The sequence below is a fragment of the Leptosomus discolor genome, chromosome 6 (genome assembly GCF_034619465.1).
Source record: "Leptosomus discolor isolate bLepDis1 chromosome 6, bLepDis1.hap2, whole genome shotgun sequence".
Classification (NCBI taxonomy): domain Eukaryota; kingdom Metazoa; phylum Chordata; class Aves; order Leptosomiformes; family Leptosomidae; genus Leptosomus; species Leptosomus discolor.
Window position 1 is genome coordinate 30,841,010 of NC_141396.1, and position 17,118 is coordinate 30,858,127.

General features: G+C 38.2%; 1 protein-coding gene across 5 annotated transcripts in view; it reads right to left on the reverse strand.

The window, feature by feature from the left end:
* The window catches only part of OGDHL (oxoglutarate dehydrogenase L), a 54,811-nt gene that overhangs the window by 10,995 nt on the left and 26,698 nt on the right, over positions 1 to 17,118 (reverse strand). For all 5 annotated transcript variants that reach the window (XM_086466449.1, XM_086466451.1, XM_086466452.1 and 2 more), the window contains 4 exons: positions 16,363 to 16,465; positions 15,607 to 15,735; positions 13,153 to 13,303; positions 9,803 to 9,930 (listed from right to left, as the gene is read on the reverse strand). In XM_086466449.1, coding sequence (XP_086322575.1) covers positions 9,803 to 9,930; positions 13,153 to 13,303; positions 15,607 to 15,735; positions 16,363 to 16,465 — 511 coding nt within the window. The remainder of the gene's footprint in view (positions 1 to 9,802; positions 9,931 to 13,152; positions 13,304 to 15,606; positions 15,736 to 16,362; positions 16,466 to 17,118) is intronic.

Below are 17,118 nucleotides of genomic sequence, written 5' to 3' on the forward strand. Positions count from 1 at the left end.
GACAGAAAAGAAACCTAAACTGCTACTGCAACGTAAGCTAGGTAATTGATTCCTAGCTTCCTAATTGTAGTAGCTCTGCAAAGGCAAACCAGAAAACTACAAAGGTGTTTGCATGCGCTACACGGCCTCTGCTGTGTATCTTTAAAAAAAAATGCAGAATTTTGTGTCAAGTCAGAACATTAAAACCTAGCTATGTGCACTGTACCTGTCTCAGTTTTAAATTTAAGGTATTCTTCTATACCACGATCCATAGTGAACACCTAAATGTACCTAATAATATAAAAATATATTTGATCTTATATTTTCCTCTGACACTTTGATATAGCTAAGCCTGGAGTGCTGAGCAAATACCAGTACTCATGTTCTACACCTATAGTTTGGAATGATTAAAACCAAAAAAGTAAAACCTCTCAGTAAAAAACAGTGCTACGTAGCACTGCCCTGGAGGTTCTGACTGAGGAAAAACTGATTCAATACACAAAGAGAATAAATATTTGATGGATAAATATGTTTTATGTTGAAGATTTTAAGTTCTGCCAGCATATAAAGATCTGCTTTCAACTGCAGAACTGCAACATAGGAACACTCTCATTGAAGGTTACCCCGCATAGATTTGCTGTGGTAAAATTTTATTTAAAAAGCTAAGATAATGAGTTGTAACAGTTTCCTGAGTAATTGCAAGACTGTAAAAAAAACTCAGAGTGAGCTAACAGACTCATATGGATTTCTCACCTCTTTCCAGCTTCTTTATTTTAAGATCTGCACATGTAACCTAAGTTGCAGAGAGTCCCATCCTGCTACCGCTGATCTACACTGAAGTCACCTTCATGGTTTTGTTATGTGTAAGTCACCCTAATTTCCATTTTTGCCTAGTTTCTGTACTGTGACACAGTAGCCACTCAAATGCTATTCAACGATATAGGCTTGATAGCAAAACCAGCTTAGGCAAAAATGAACAGTTTCCAGTAACAAAATATCTGTACTGCTTAATTTGTCCCACTACCCCCCAGCTTTGCCCCACCTCCAAAGTCACAAGAGTAGCGTACATTTCATTAAGACAGAAATGTGCCTAAGACTGACATTTGGGATGCAGACAGAAACCAGTTCATGTCTGAGAGGACGGTACACTTATGCAGATACTATGCCTTCATTTGAGTTTCTCCTTTTTTAACTTGCAGAAATTCTCAGGAGTACAGAACGAAAATTCCAATCTGTAAACACTCATGTTGTGGATAGTATTTCCTAGACCCAAAGGTGGCTATGACCCCAAATATAATCATAAGTCAAGTACCTAACACGCCTCCTAAATATTGTATATCAGTTTTGTGATCACCAATATTTAGTAAACTACAGTAAACTGTTGCGAAGCCATGATAAAATCCAAAGCCATTGGAACTATAGTTTCTGACTCTGACCAAATCCATTATACAACTCTTTAATTAGAAAAGTTTCAGGAACTTCAAAAAACTCAGGCTTCCTGGAAGAGACAAGCTCATCATCTTGACATTCTCCACATGCAGAAGGCTACTGCTACAGGGTCACCAGCAAGCGATAGCTGACATCTCATACTTATCATTTGTGATTTACACCCTGGTGACTGGAAGCTGCAGTCCCTCTAGGAACGTCTCCCTTTGTGGGATTCAGTGGATAAGAGAATTACTTCAAAGAGAACTAGAATACCAAAAAACTCGATAAGCAATAATAGAAAAATACTTAAAATACCTTTAAGACAGCCTGGCATTCCAAGTATTAAAAAAATTTAATATATTATGAGATAAAAGAGAACCATATGTGGCACATACAGCATACGAGTTATCTTAATGTTATCAGTGCAAGGTAATTCACATAGCTGTGGAGGAAGATTTCAGGATCAAGTCAAACCTATTCAAACCTTCTTTGTCCTTTTCCAGTTTTGTTCAACTTTTACTTTATGCTCACTATCAGAGAGATACTCAGAGCTCTAAGCTAAGATTGAGTTCTTAGTGTCCTGGATGTCAGAAGCATACACAAGCAGTTCTTTCCCTGAAAGTTCTACTGTCATACTGGGAGGGGGGAAAGGAGAAAAAGGGAAAGGGAAAGGAGAAAAAGGGAAAGGGAAAGGAGAAAAAGGGAAAGGGAAAGGAGAAAAAGGGAAAGGGAAAGGAGAAAAAGGGAAAGGGAAAGGAGAAAAAGGGAAAGGGAAAGGAGAAAAAGGGAAAGGGAAAGGAGAAAAAGGGAAAGGGAAAGGAGAAAAAGGGAAAGGGAAAGGAGAAAAAGGGAAAGGGAAAGGAGAAAAAGGGAAAGGGAAAGGAGAAAAAGGGAAAGGGAAAGGAGAAAAAGGGAAAGGGAAAGGAGAAAAAGGGAAAAAAGTGTGAAGCACAAGCATTTCCACCAAAAAATTAAAAAAAAATTGAGAACTAATGAGCATGTGGTTCTAGAAAGTTTAAACTAACTTGTCCAGTTCCACAAGGAAAACCCTCAACAAAACTAGTGAGATTAGTCATGTATCAAGCAAGTCTCTCTGTAACACTAACTACAAGAACATCCTTCCAATACCTGACATGAAGTTTTGACATAGGTCATCTATGCATGAAAGTGAAATTGCTTTAGCTTAACTTGATGACTACAGCTAAATCGGGACTACAGGATTTCTTCTTCTGCTCCAGGAACAGGCTCCTCAGTCAATGTCATTACACAAAATTTCCTGGAAGGTTAGTAGAGGGACAACTGCAGGACAAATTAACTGCATAAGAGAAAAAGCAACAAGTGAAATTGTTTATTCACAGAGAAAACAGTTTTACATATTGTTTTTATAGCATATCTTCATAGTCTACTCCTTGGTAATTCCAACCCAGCTTTTTGTTTACCATCTTCATGGCAAGAAATCTTTGAGTCACTTGGCTTCTGGACTGCTGAACTCTGAACAGTCCATCCATGACTCCAGCTCATGTTACACCAAAAGGCAACTAGTAAGTTAGAGGCCAAAAGGAGACTGATAAGTCAGACAGATGACCTTTTGTCTGTGAGTCACCATGACAGTGCTTTACCAAAGAGGATGGCTTTTGCTGACCATTCCTTTGGCCTGACTGCCTGAATGGCCTTTCTTTCAGAACATATTTTATATCTCTGTCCTCCTTATTTGTGTGATCCTATTGTTTTTAACACAATGCAAACAGTTGGAAAATTTACACAACTCCTTCAATACGTGTTCCCAAAGGTACCTGAAAAATAGATTTCCCTAGATAGGCTTGAATCCCATTCTAATTTTACACAAGCATTAAGAGACCATTTCTACTGATTGGGTGACATGGTTGAGAAAATATGCAATATGTTCAAGACTTATTTGCACATAAGCTGCTCTCTGTAAGGATGGGGTAATCTAGCCTTTAGAGAAGAATGAACTGAGGTCTTGACCACTTGGAGTTGTAAATAATCACACGGTGTTTTTCAAAGAGTATGGAGCTCTATGCACATTTAAAACTTGGTCAGAGCACACACGTAATTCTGCTTCATATACCAGAGTCACCCCTAAAATTCACACGGAAAAAAGAACATAATTTCTCATTTCCTATCTTGTTGCCCACTTTGTGCTAATAATCTCCACAAGGTGAAGCTGCATTGATAGGTGTGATCTTAACACATACTTTTGAAAGCTTTCCGACAACCATATAAATATCTATGAAAATATATCCAAATGTAATCTATACATTCTGATTAATATTTTGAAAATAATTCTGCCAAGACTACTATTTCATGGAACATCTGTCTGTGGTATACACATCTGGTATACAGGAACTCATATTCCACCAGGCAAATGACAATGAGAGTTCCTAACATTAAAGCTATTCCATCAGCAATTATAGCAATTGCTAGAGAGTCTGTCAAGAATAAATACTCCTACCTGCATGTGGAGAAAATAAAGAGCAAGATCTGAACTGCTAAATTAAAAAAAAAACCCAAAGAGATATTGGTGGAAAGCTGTCTAGATAGATACAAGGTGAACGACCCAGAAGAGGGTGAGGTGCTTCTCCTGAAAGGGATTTGTTGTGGCACCAGATAAGTCAGGATCAGGAAAGGTGACCTGAGCTAGAAAGACTTCACAGTTCCAGAGATGGGACACGAACTGCAGGGGAGCAGGTTCCTACCCAGGCGCCTCATGAGGGCTCAACCTCAGACCAGAATAAAGGGTTAAAAAAACTGCAGCCGAGACCTTGCAAACTTTTATTGTTTGTGTCTGCAGAGACAATATCCTAACATTTCCTCAGAATGCTGTGCAAACTTTGTGAGTTTAAAGTATTAACTCTTACACAGCTAGAAACACAGAGAACAGGTTTAAGCTGTGAGGAAATCCAGTGCCAAGACAACCAGGCTGCAAGAGGTAGCTTTCAAAGAATGACAGGTAAAGAATCTGCACACACAAAGGGTGGTGGGGAGCCACCAGCCAGCTCCCAAACACCGAGCAGCCACTTAGGGCTCAGAGCTCACCAGGGCACAGGGGACCACGACCCAGCACAGCAGTTTGGTAAACCTCCAAACTGAGGGGATAAAGGAAAGAAAAAATAGACAGCACTTGACTAAGGTTGCAAAACAAATGTTTTAATTGCTGAAGTTCATTAAGGTCCCTAGATGACAGGCACAGCAGAAATGCTTGTTTCTATTAGTCCAGTTCCTGCTGTGCTCCCTTACTGTTCTTTCATCATTCTGGCAGAGAAAGAGGTGTTGTCAAGCAAAGTGGCAGCTTACACAGCATATTATGCTGTGTTTTTCCACACAGGACTTTTCACGATTGTCATGAGAACTGTAGTTTTTCAATTAATGTAAGTAAGGCTATAATTTAATTCAACATGATTTCAAAGTGACCTAAGGCATGAATGTTAACTAATGGTTATAGAGGGCTTATCAGCGCAGGGATTTAGAGTCAAAATGAGGAAAGTTACAGACAGATTTGTACTATGTTTAATAGAAAATCTAAGCACGGGGACTAACGGAGGGATATGCATCCTTTCATAAACTCAAACACAGCCCAGGAGAAAGTGAAGTTAATACCCATACCCATCTGGTGACTGACTGCTAAACAGAAAGACTGATGCCTTCTTAGAGCTCCATGGAGACGTCATTGAGAACCTGATCCTTGGTTACTACAGTCTGTCTTATTTCCTAACACAATTTCTGACAGGTAATTGTATTTGCTACTCCTAACCTTAAAAATACATTTTTCTGAATGAGTAGTAATATTATATATTTCATCCTAGGAGTGTAATAAAAAAAAAAAAAAAAAAAAAAGTTTAAATCAATACCTGTCCTCTTCCCTTTGTCTTTTGCTTTAAACATGATCTTCCCCTTTGAAAAAGCTGTATTTCAGGTCTCACGGTTCAAGAATTTGCTGAACTACACACTAGTTCCAAGTCTATCTTGCCTGGATGTTCCCTGGAAGTTCCCAGTACAGGATGCTACAGTCCAAGACCTCTCAAAGCCAGTACTGAACCTGACAGAGAATCACACCTCCTGGATGGAGAATCAGCACTACACAAGTAATTCTGAGGGCAGTAAAGAAAGACAGGTGACCCTTTCAAGTATTTAAAAAATGCTGAAGAGGTAGCATGGAGTGCCTTTAAGTTACTTTTGCTTTCCTCCTCTATCTCAATCAGTAAATAAATTCAGACAAACTTTTTTGCTTAAATGACTTCACACAGCCATCACTTATACTCCCAAACATTCAGTTTCAATAAATGGGAAAATGTATAGCTAGACAAGTAGATGCACAACTAAATTGTAATAATCTGATATAGCTAAAAATAGTAGACATAGGATGTCAAACAAAATTATCAGCGGTTGTCAAATACTCTGATTTAATGCCCCAGTAAACACACTCCACAGCTTCCTGTATACAAAACATAAGCAATTGTTTGAACTACAAGTTAACAAGACTGCCTTTGTTTTATTTCTAGGTTAAATCAATCTTGTCAGAGTACCATTTTAATGGAGCAGTTACACCTCAGGTGTTCCTAACCAGATCAACAACAACTTGGTGCAAAGCTCACAGCTCTGAACAGATGCCAGCTCTTGGCTTATGTACCTGTCAAGGAAATAATCTGTATAGTTTTATCATGCTGGGCTGCTTATTTTTACTTAGCTCCAATTCACAGAAGCTAAAGGAATTCCCAAAATGCTTCTGAGGTGCTGCATGTTAACAGAGTCATAAATTAAATTCTTAACACCTTCGCTTTTTTTGCCTTTATAGCCACCCTCAACCCTCCCACCCCCCACCAAATACTTTAGAGCACTAATCCAAAACTGTTCCTTGTAACAGGCTTCTACATTAGAAACAGCAGTTAGAGAAAATAAAGTGTTGGGGGTTTTTGCTACTCCTGAAGAATCGACTTCTTGAACTGCAAGTGTTCGCTTATTCTTCCATGTACTAAAAAGGAGACCCAGTGACGTTACCAGCCAAAAAGGTAACAATTATAACAGCTCCTCTTTGACTAAGATGCCTAAGAGACATGCTCACACACTGCTGCTTAACCCAACACTGTCCCTCTATGGATATGATACTATATATCTATGGATACAATATATAAAAAATGTTGGAAAAGGTTGATACATAAAAGCTAGCAAGGGAGAGTAAACTTAATTATAAAATCACTTCAACATAAAAACATGGCATTTTTAGTAAAAAAAAAAATAAATAAAAATCACCACTTCTCAACTATTTCTATCAATTTGATTTCCTTTATTGTTAGAAAACATCTCAGACATAAAGGATTTAAAGTTCTTAACAATTAAAAATACCAGTATTATTGGTTTTGAAGAACATGTCATCACATGTGCTGAAGCAGAATTGCACAGAAATGGTACTCTTGTTTTCAGTTTATGAACAAACCCAAATCAAATTTCACATTTCTGTTGCTGGGGAAGGTGGAAGAGCAATAGTGAGCAGGATGAGATCAAGAAAGAGAAAGAAAGTCCACTTAGTTAATTTTAAAAGAATGGAATTGTGGCAATAAGAATTGCCTTTCACACTATATAAACACTTGGATTACTAGACCTATCGAGGTGTAACTTTTGGAACAAAATCAAATTTCAACCACATCTAGACATTTGTCACAAAACCAGAAACCTATATGCACTTACCCATAAAATTTGCAGCAACACTGTAAACAGGCTCAAGTTAAGAAGCCCCTGACCAAACTGTGAGAAACAATAGGAAATTGGAAACAAACAAACAAAAAAATCATCCTCTGAAATTAAATTCTTGCTTTTTATCTATGCCAATTATTTTTCTTATGTTTCTACACATCCTCTCTTGCACTCTCCTGTTTAGAGTTTACATTTACACGTTACTATATTAGCTTAGAGACGCAAACCTGTTCACACTAATTCTGCCACAGAGCTTACAAAAATACCTAAAAAATCTCAGCTTTTCAGCCCATGCTCCAAGTATACAGTGTTATATCCCTTTAATTTTAATATTATTAGCAATATGTAATATGTAGCATATGTAAAAATGACTATGTGATCAAATATTCCCAGGACTTTGAAGCAAGCAGCTATCAATTACCATCTTCATCTAGTACAATGTTTCATCTTTTTCCTTCACACTAGCTCTAAAATGGATATGAAACAATATTTCATTATTTATCCATAGAATCAGTAACATTTTGGATAAATTATTAGAAGTATTTCTTTTGTGTTCCACATTCCTCTTGCCACCCTCATCATGTCAGAGTGAGGTTATCCATTCTCTACAGCTGAAGGTAAAATGAATGTGCAGTACCAAAAATATAATTCACTATGATTAACGCTATCACTAACAAGAATTTGTTTTCTTGAAATAGCACATTCAGAATAGAAGTTCAGATAAGGCTAGAATGGATTTTTCTATCTATATTACAAAGCCTCCCTGACTTTGTTGACAGTTCCTCTGCTTTTGAGAAAGCATTAGATGCATGTTCCAGCATTGCCAAGATCAAACGCAGCAGATGGATACTTTGAACTGAATCGCAAAACGGTAAAATGTGGGATGCTTGTCTAAGAGATGCCAGAACCTGAGAGGGAGAGCTTTGATATCTGTTTCATATATAAATGTTTTACAGCTTTCTTCCACATTCTCTTTCTTGATGAGCTTTGCTTCTTGTATAGCTCCGTTAGTCTCTGAAATTCATCTTCTGTCATTACTATGTAATTTCCTGTTGAATACTAAGGAGACCAATGCTAGCATATTCTGTGACTTTTCCACCAAAAGCTATTGAATTCTCCCAGTTTATAGTTTTGAAGTACAAGAAGATGCTAAACAGCCTAAATAAATAGGTGTACCATTTGAAGAGTGCAGAAAGTCTTGCGCTGCAAGCACACTGAAACCTGCAAATTCATATGTCTGATACCACAGACAATACATTCAAAAATTAAAGAAAACCCAAAAAAGAAACAAAACACACAAATACATACCCAGCTGAAGTTTTCCCCTCTAATTTTTAATTTATTCTAAAATGTTAAAACTAAAATATACATTAAAACCAAGACCCATCACAGCACACTGTAGGAAAAAAACAAGAGTTTTGCTTAAAGTTTAGACTTCAATGATTTTTTAAAAAACCTTCAAGGTAAGAAGTCAATAAGGGACAAATCTTACAACAAACAGGGTACATTTATTGAATCTCTTGATAGAACTACTTTTTTCAGGGGGTGGGGGAAAATCAGTTTAGGCATAGAGGTTGGCCTATGTAAACCTCATGAAGTTCAACAAGGCAAAGTGCAAGGTCCTGCACCTGGGTCGGGGCAATCCCAAGCACAGACACAGGCTGGGCCATGAGTGGATTGAGAGCAGCCCTGGGGAGAAGGACTTGAGGGTGCTGGTGGATGAAAAACTGAACATGAGCCGGCAATGTGCGCTCACAGCCCAGAAAGCCAATTGCGTCCTGGGCTGCATCAAGAGCAGTGTGGCCAGCAGGTCGAGGGAGGGGATTCTGCCCCTCTGCTCTGGTGAGACCCCACCTGCAGTGCTGAGTCCAGCTCTGGGACCCCCAACGTAAGAAGGCATAGACCTCGAGCAGGTCCAGCAGAGGGCCACGAAGATGATCAAAGTGCTGAAGCACCTCCCCTGTGAGGACAGGCTGAGAGGGCTGGGGTTGTTCAGCTTGGAGAAGGCTAGGCTCTGGGGAGACCTTATAGTGACCTTCCAGTACCTAAAGGGGGCCTACAGGAAAGGTGGGGAGGGAATCTTGATCGAGGAGTGTAGTGGTAGGACAAGGAGTAATGGTTTCAAACTGAAAGAGGGCAGATTTAGATTAGCTATTAGGAAGAAATTCTTTACTGTGAGGGTGATGAGGCACTGGAAGAGGTTGCCCAGAGAAGCTGTGGCTGTCCCCTCCCTGGCAGCGTTCAAGGCCGGGTTGGATGGCGCTTTGAGTGACGTGGTCTAGTGGAAGATGTCCCTGCCCATGGCAGGGAGGTTGGAACTGGATGGTCTTTAAGGTCCCTTCCAATCCAAACCATTCTATGATTCTATGATTTTGATTGGATTTTAGGCCCTGTTCTGCAATTCCTGGCTCTGACCTGATACAAAACTGTTATGAATGTGATAATATGAAAACACAATAAGGGCAGAATTTGTGTATTATTAAATTCCACTAGCAGGAGGAGACATTTGTTTTTGAGGCTAGGCAAACTCAAGTAACAAAGTAAAACTTTGTAGCCAGAAGGCTTAACTACATTAAAGTAAAATCTGAAAAAAATTACTCTTAAGTAGCAGTCATAATTTCCTACATCTTGTTTGAGACCTACTAAAACACAAGCAGATCTGTCAGATAGTTACCCCAAGACATACCTAAGACACCATATTCGGAAAGGGAGCTGTTGCACACAGTATAGGGGGCCTGCTGCTCCCAGAGGTGATTCATGGGAACACATGTTCTCTTGTCAACTTCTTGATCATGAAGCACATGATGACGATGGCTGCAAATAGTTGTTGAAAGAAATTTGTTAGCTAAGAATAACTTTGGGCCTTAACAGATCTATTTTCAAAGATCAACCATCAAAGCTATGTTCTAGAAAGCATTATCTTTGCTTTACACAACACCCTGGTTTGGCTGAAACCTAGTGATACAATCACACGTCTAAATACAATTGCTGCACCATAAGGACTTTCACTGACTATCCAGACTTGTTCCCAAGCACTCACAGAAACTGAAAATACATCACTAGTAGAACTGGGGGGGAGTGGGGAAGGGGTGAGGAGGTTGCTGCTATGAAATAGACTGATTAAAGTAAAAAACCCCAGAAGAACAAAACTGTTATTAAAATCATTTCACTCTGCCTCCCTGGCCAATTCTATTAATCTTGTCCTTACAGCAACTGTTGTTTTTCTTTTATGCAAAAATTTTATCTAATCTAATCTTAGAACAAACACTTGAAGCTCTTTCCTGCTATTTCCATTCACATGCACCATTTACAGTTCTCTAGAACACCATTAATCAGCATTAGAATGGGGCACAGAGGAACACTACCAAAACAGAGATGACTGAAGTAATTACTGTAATCCATTAACTCTCTGAGCAGACTAACTGAGTGAATCACACCAATATGTCTAGCTTTGTAACTGCTAAACATAAGGACAGTTATTATACTGGTAACAACTACCGTGTGTTGCATAGCTGCCAACACTGAACTGAAGACTGAATCTTTTTGTACTTCTCTTTGCTATTATGAACACTAGCAAAAGAGCTCTGAAATTTATTCAGAAGTCAACAATATAAGTCCAGGAAAAGACAGAATCTTTGAAGAATAGTACAGGGAGGGAAGTAGATAGAAAGGAGAAAATACACACACCAGACAGCTGTTAGGCATAAATAATTTTTGCCCTTGATATTTTTTTTTGTCATTCAAAGATAGAAGGCCTAGCTAGGCAACAAGCTTCTTGAGCACAAAGTTTTGTGTTTCCCCAGCAAAAGGCAACTACAATGAGCATAGATGGACAGCCAAAAATATACAGTCATACAAGTCAGATATTGTTGTTGCCAGATTGTCAGGTTTACTGACATCAAACCAGTACAGAATCAAGTCTCTCTCTTCCCCCCTTCCTTCCTTTCTCCAGAGCATCTCCAAGATGAGAAGGGGCCCAGTCCTTCTATCTGCACCTTTATCTAGCTTCTGCCTATTGATAATGTTGAGTACCGAAACAGGAAGAAAGCAAGCTGTCACATTGAATACTGACAGAAACTACTATATTCTAGACAGCACTGCAGAAGCTCCAAAATAGTGAAAGCACTCCCATCACGTTGTTTTCATTATGGCAATGCAGAGTCTTCAGTTCTTCCCAAATTCTAGCTGATACTCCCCCTTCAATTAGTCCCAGAGATTTGAGACATTATGTACTTCAAGGACTTTGGGGGTGAAGAAGGCTCTTCTCAGTACAGAGTGATGATAAAATGACATATACTTTCTATGTGTTTGCAATGTGTTTTTTCCAAGAAAAATGCACCAGCATTTGCAAATGTCTTCGGTTGTTAAGGAAGTTTTTCATCTTTATTGTGATAATTATTCTTTGTGGTAATTATTATTATCACTCAACCAGAGCCAAAAAAGAGGAGCTTTACTAAGAACCGCAGTATCTCTTAGATGCGCTTGTACCACAAGTTAACTTTTCTACCTATTCCTCTGACGAAATGAGCCTGAATTCCGTATATTAGGCTGTCTTACACATTACTATACTGTTCTCTTCTGTTTAACAGAGTAGTATAATATTCTCTGACTTCCCCAGGTCCAGCGCATTTTCTTAATCTCATCCTTTATTGTCCAACTGCCCTAACACATTCATAACAAAAATTCATAATCACACCATAGGCTAGTATTTTGTAGATCTCACTACACACCAGGCAAACTCAAAACCCTGCAGTAAAGCAGAACCAGGTTACTATAAATGAAACAACTGCAATACCAGCTTCAGTCCTGAACTTCAAAAGAATTTATCTGAACACCTTTTTACTCATTTTCTAAAAGACTGAATAATGGAATCCTTAGCTAGTCTTCACCAGTCTGAATAGCTTTTTATTTGAACATGTTTTTTTATTTTTTTTCCTCATATTGTGGTGAGCATAACAATTATTTTTATCTTAAACATCAAGAAAATCTGGACAATAGTTCTGGAAACTTCTTTTCTACCAGTGACAGAACTCGGAACACAGAAAATTAGTATTCTCAAGACAAGTCTATGGGCGTATGCTAGACATGACTAAGCACTCACCTGAAATAGGTGGGTAGGCTGCTAAGCAATGAACATGTGTGTTCCTCTCCCAGGAGATGCTCACCACTTTACAAGACCATGGTACTGAAATCAAGGAGGATGAGAAATAGGGGCGGGGGAAATCTGATTTCCAATTTTGTTTTCAGGTCTTGTCTGAAGGATTTTATTAAACTGCCATTAGAATGGGAGCAAAAAGAATAAAGCCCAAAAGACTGGATCCCAAATGAAGCTCAGCACAGGAACAGAGCACTAGAGAAGACAGGCACCAAGATTTATCTCTCTTTTTCGCAACCATTCACAATGAAGCACATTGCAGCTGCTAATTCATTCATTGCCAGCAATGGGCTTTGCATCAAAGGCTTCAATTAAATACATCATTAACATTTTACTCCACAGAGAATCAGGTAAGGCAGCAGAACTCTAAATATTTTACCAAGTGATCAGAAACTGTGTTCATTCATGCTCCATAGTCATTAAAAGTCTCGGTACAGAGGACCTTATTTCACTTAAAAAAGCCTTGCCAACTGGCAACATGTTTGTTCACAGCATACCCGAGTTCTACGCAGCCACCACTAGAATGGTATCTAAAAGACTTCAGAATCTGCAGCAGCAAATACCATTCTTTTACATCTCAGCAATTAGATGGATTGCAGCTCAATTTTTAATTAAAAAGAAGGAAAAAAAAAAAAAAGTTTCTACTTTTCAGCAAAAGAAGGAATAAAGTATCTAAGAACATTTGTTCTGCCTTAAATACAGTTCTTTAAAATGCTGCTTACAGACACAGGAGATTTGATTATTCTTGACTGCCAGAATCTATAATGTTCAGATTGGTGCTATATAGCTTCAACTTCCGCACAGAAGACCATATTGTTTAAAAAATGCCAAGACATTTTTTTAAGTATGGGACAGTATTTAACAGTTATCTCAGTACTCACCTAAAAGTACCCCTCTCCACATCCTGTCCGCTCAGTCGGACATGGATCCCTTCTTTCAGAAAAGAGCCAAAAGCCATGTATTCTGCTAAGGCCCAGTCAACAACCCTGTTCTTGGTCATTTCCAAGCGGGCTCTCAAAATCCGAGAGAGTCCTGCATTGGAATAAAGATCAGAAATCAATGGACCTACTTCAGACATATTTTATGTTCACATTACATTCACCATTCTCCTTCCCTACCAGCAAAATTTAACACAGATCCTAACAGGGTCTATAAATTGTTCTTCTAGAACTGAACTGCTAGTAAAGCAAAATAACCTGTTCCCCGGGCAAAGGGTTGCATAATGTTCATACCTTGTTTTAGAAGAAAATAAGATTGGCTGTGTCAGAAACTACTGAGGACAACTAAAAAGACTCATGGTGAAATACTTCTTCCTAAAGATTTATTTTCACATCTCTAACACCAAGTACTGTTTTCTAAGAGACCGAAAATATCAGTTACTTGGTTCATGAATCTTTCTTCTCTCTTTCTCTCTCTGTTTTTTCTTGGCATCTGTCTTATTGGACTCCCGGAGATGTTACAAAGTGAAACAGGCTGGATTAATCAATACTATGAATATCATAAATAGGAAACTGTAGTAGCTGCCAATGGATTTTCTGTTGGTAACCAATAGCTTTTTTTTTTTTTTTCCAGTGAAGATTTTATAACTTGGTAAGCCAAAGCACAAGTTACAACACTGTGATTTTAAAGGGAATAAAACTCAAAGCTGCACACTGGTGCTTCCAGCTTTGAGGCTATAAGCCTAGCATATTCAGTGTCACTTGATACCATGTTATTTTCACATCTGCACTGATGTTTTTGGTAAGCTGTCCTATTTGTTATTTCCCCATATTTCCCTTGGTTACTTTCCCCATTTAAAAAAAAATTGTCCTGCCTGCTTTCCACATAAAGCTATTCTCTCATTGAAACTGTTGCATTTTAAATAAAAAAAAAATCTTGAAAATTTTCTCTTTAGAACACACTAAACATTTGATAAAACGAAATAATATTGCAATTGTTTGTTGAAAGACTGCAAGATATTAGACTGTTTCATTCCAGTGGAAGGACAAAGTACTTCAAAGATGATCTTCCCCTTCTAATTCTCCCAAAATGTTCTCTCTCATGGCCTTTTAAACTGCATAAAAGAATCTAGCAGACCAAAGTTTGCTTTGAACCATGAATCTATCTTATATAGTGGCAAGTGTTACTTAGTGTTGATGGTTAATCAAGTTTCTAAAGAGAGACCATCTTACCTTTTTAATCAGAATGTCTAATACTAAATTTCATTGGCTGACTATAATGTCAAATCAGTGTCACCACAAAGTGCACAAATGTGTAGAAGAGTTTTAAAAGTTCATCAATTAATTGTATATGCTCTGTTGCAACTGATAACTGGGAATGCCCTACTATCATTACTCATAACAAGGTTTAATTGTCCCAGAGGAACACAAACACATAGAATATCTACAGCAGACGCACTTTATTCCTTGATGGTTGACTCTGGAGAAGAAAGATAGAGATTTTACACAGAAAAACGCTCTTTCTCCTGATCCTAAGTACATTCCCTACAAACCAACAACAGAAAAAAGATCCCTAAACAAAGTGTCTCCATGTTTCCCCACGGAATGAACATGTTATTCCTCCCTGTAGAGCTGCTAGACTTCAACCTGACCATGGAGTAAAAGAATTAACTCAGAACTTTGACAGTGTTGGGGCTCCCCAGTGAGACAGGCACATTTAACTTCTTACCGTAATGGAGGCCAAATTCAGAACTGAATCTCTTCAGACGAAAAGCTAAGACTTTTTGAGAAAGTTGTAGATTTGAATTATCATCAATGCTAAATGGGAAGTTGAAAGAAAAACTGTCTGAATTTGCCCACACAGAGCCCATTCAGCTGTTCTAAAATTAAGCTCATAGTATATCAGCAATGTTGTCAGGCCTGAAAAGACCAAGCTATATTCCTGAGTAGAAAGCTATCTAACTAAGAAAAGTGTCTTAGGTGGATCTGATATTATCACTGGTTTTAGCACTAAAAAAAAAAAAGCATCAGCATTCCTGAGATGAGTGCCTTAACAGAAAGTCTCACAAATGCGCTGCATACAGGCAGCATTTTCCACAAGGACTTGAAGAATGAAAGGAGGCATTAACTTAACGTTACAAAGAGACTTTTATCTCCCTCAGAGAAAAACATATTTTAATGAGGTAGGGAACAGAACTGGCATGATACTGAAATAACATTATGCTGAGAACAAGCATCAGGACCTTAACATTCTCCTTGCCCATACACTGGAAGAGTTAAAATAAAAGTCGCAGGCATTTTTCTCTTTGGGAAATGGCCCAACAGCAACTCATGTGCAGAAATATAAAATCTGAGCAAGAAACATAGCCACTAGGAGAAAGAAAGACTCCAACTGACCTGTATGTATTTTGAAGTCTTTGACTGGCACTGAACTAGCTACATTGCCAATGTGAGTCAGCAGGTCTTCTGAAATGCCAGTTGGAGGACAAGACATGCTCTTGGGTTCTCCGTCCACGTTAAAGAACCCTGGAAGTAAAAGATCTGGTGAGATGTTCAAGGACTGATTAAGAGATATCTACACTACCTACAGTGTATTTAAAGACTCACAACTCTGAAAAGACATTCTAAGCAGCAGCGTAAACCTAGTTCGTCCCTTTCACTGGGAGTCACAATCCTTTTGATTGTCTGGATGACAATAGAACTTGATCTTACAGACACAAAATTATCTGTTTTGTTTCTGCTTTCACTCCCTGTGAAGTCCAACTATGTAAGCAGAGGCAGCCAATAAAAGGCATAAAGCACCTCAATCCCTCAAAAAAAAAAAAAAAAAAAAAAAAAGAGCATGGTCTCACACTCTTTCTTCCTGAAGGCACAGACAGTTAACATTACAGGAAAAACACTTCCCTGCTAAACCAAAAAGATGTCTTTTTCAAAGTCACGCCTTACTTCGCAGATTTTTTAAGAAAAGTATCTCTTTCAAGTTGATGTGGCAGACCATTTTGCTAACATTTGTAACAGGGGCAAACGAAAGGTCACATATTCTATTTTAAAGGAATACTGACTGATAAAAAACATTTAAGACTCCTAGAATATGGCCTCAAAATAAAAGCACAATAATATTAACACTAGGATAAGTGAAAGGACACTTCTTACCAGGCCAAGGTGAATCAAGCCAGTGCTTGATATGTAGGATTTTATTATCCTTAGATCTAGTATATGCTTCTTCACATATTCTATCATACTTTGCAATTTCTTCCTGCAGAACAAAAACTTTCTTTTTAAAAGGGATAAACATAACACCCTTGTATCTTATAGATGACACCTATCATTCAGTATGATGAAAAGAGTTATTTGACTCCTAAAGAAAATTTAGTTACAATTATGCAAACAATTTTGTTTTATCTAGGATCAAATTGCCTTCTAGAAATATGCTTACCTACTTTACTCTAAATAAATTATTTAGTTTATTGGACAGGTGTTACAGAAGAGAGTACCAAGAGCTGAAGTTGCAAGCATTACTCTAGAATGAGACATAACTGAAGTATCAAACATAATTTACAGTCATACTTCTAAGATCAGCATTATCTGCTCTCATACTTCTGGCTACAGAAGCCACTAAAGACTAGAAAAGAACCTCCTAGAAAACTAGTCTGGCTAGTCGAGTCCAGCTAAGAATCTGCTAGCCACATCCGTCGATGGCAACAGATACAAAGCCATACTCTGTAGAAGCAGGATGCCTCTACAATACCTACATTTCAATCCAAAACCACACTCAAGTTATTGAGCTAGTTAATCTTTAAAGCAATTAACAGCAATGTTGAGCTCAGTCTGTACAACAAAACATCCACCCAGGATCCTGGATCCAGTCACTACTGGCACACTCTTACAACAACTCAAGATACCTAGTTC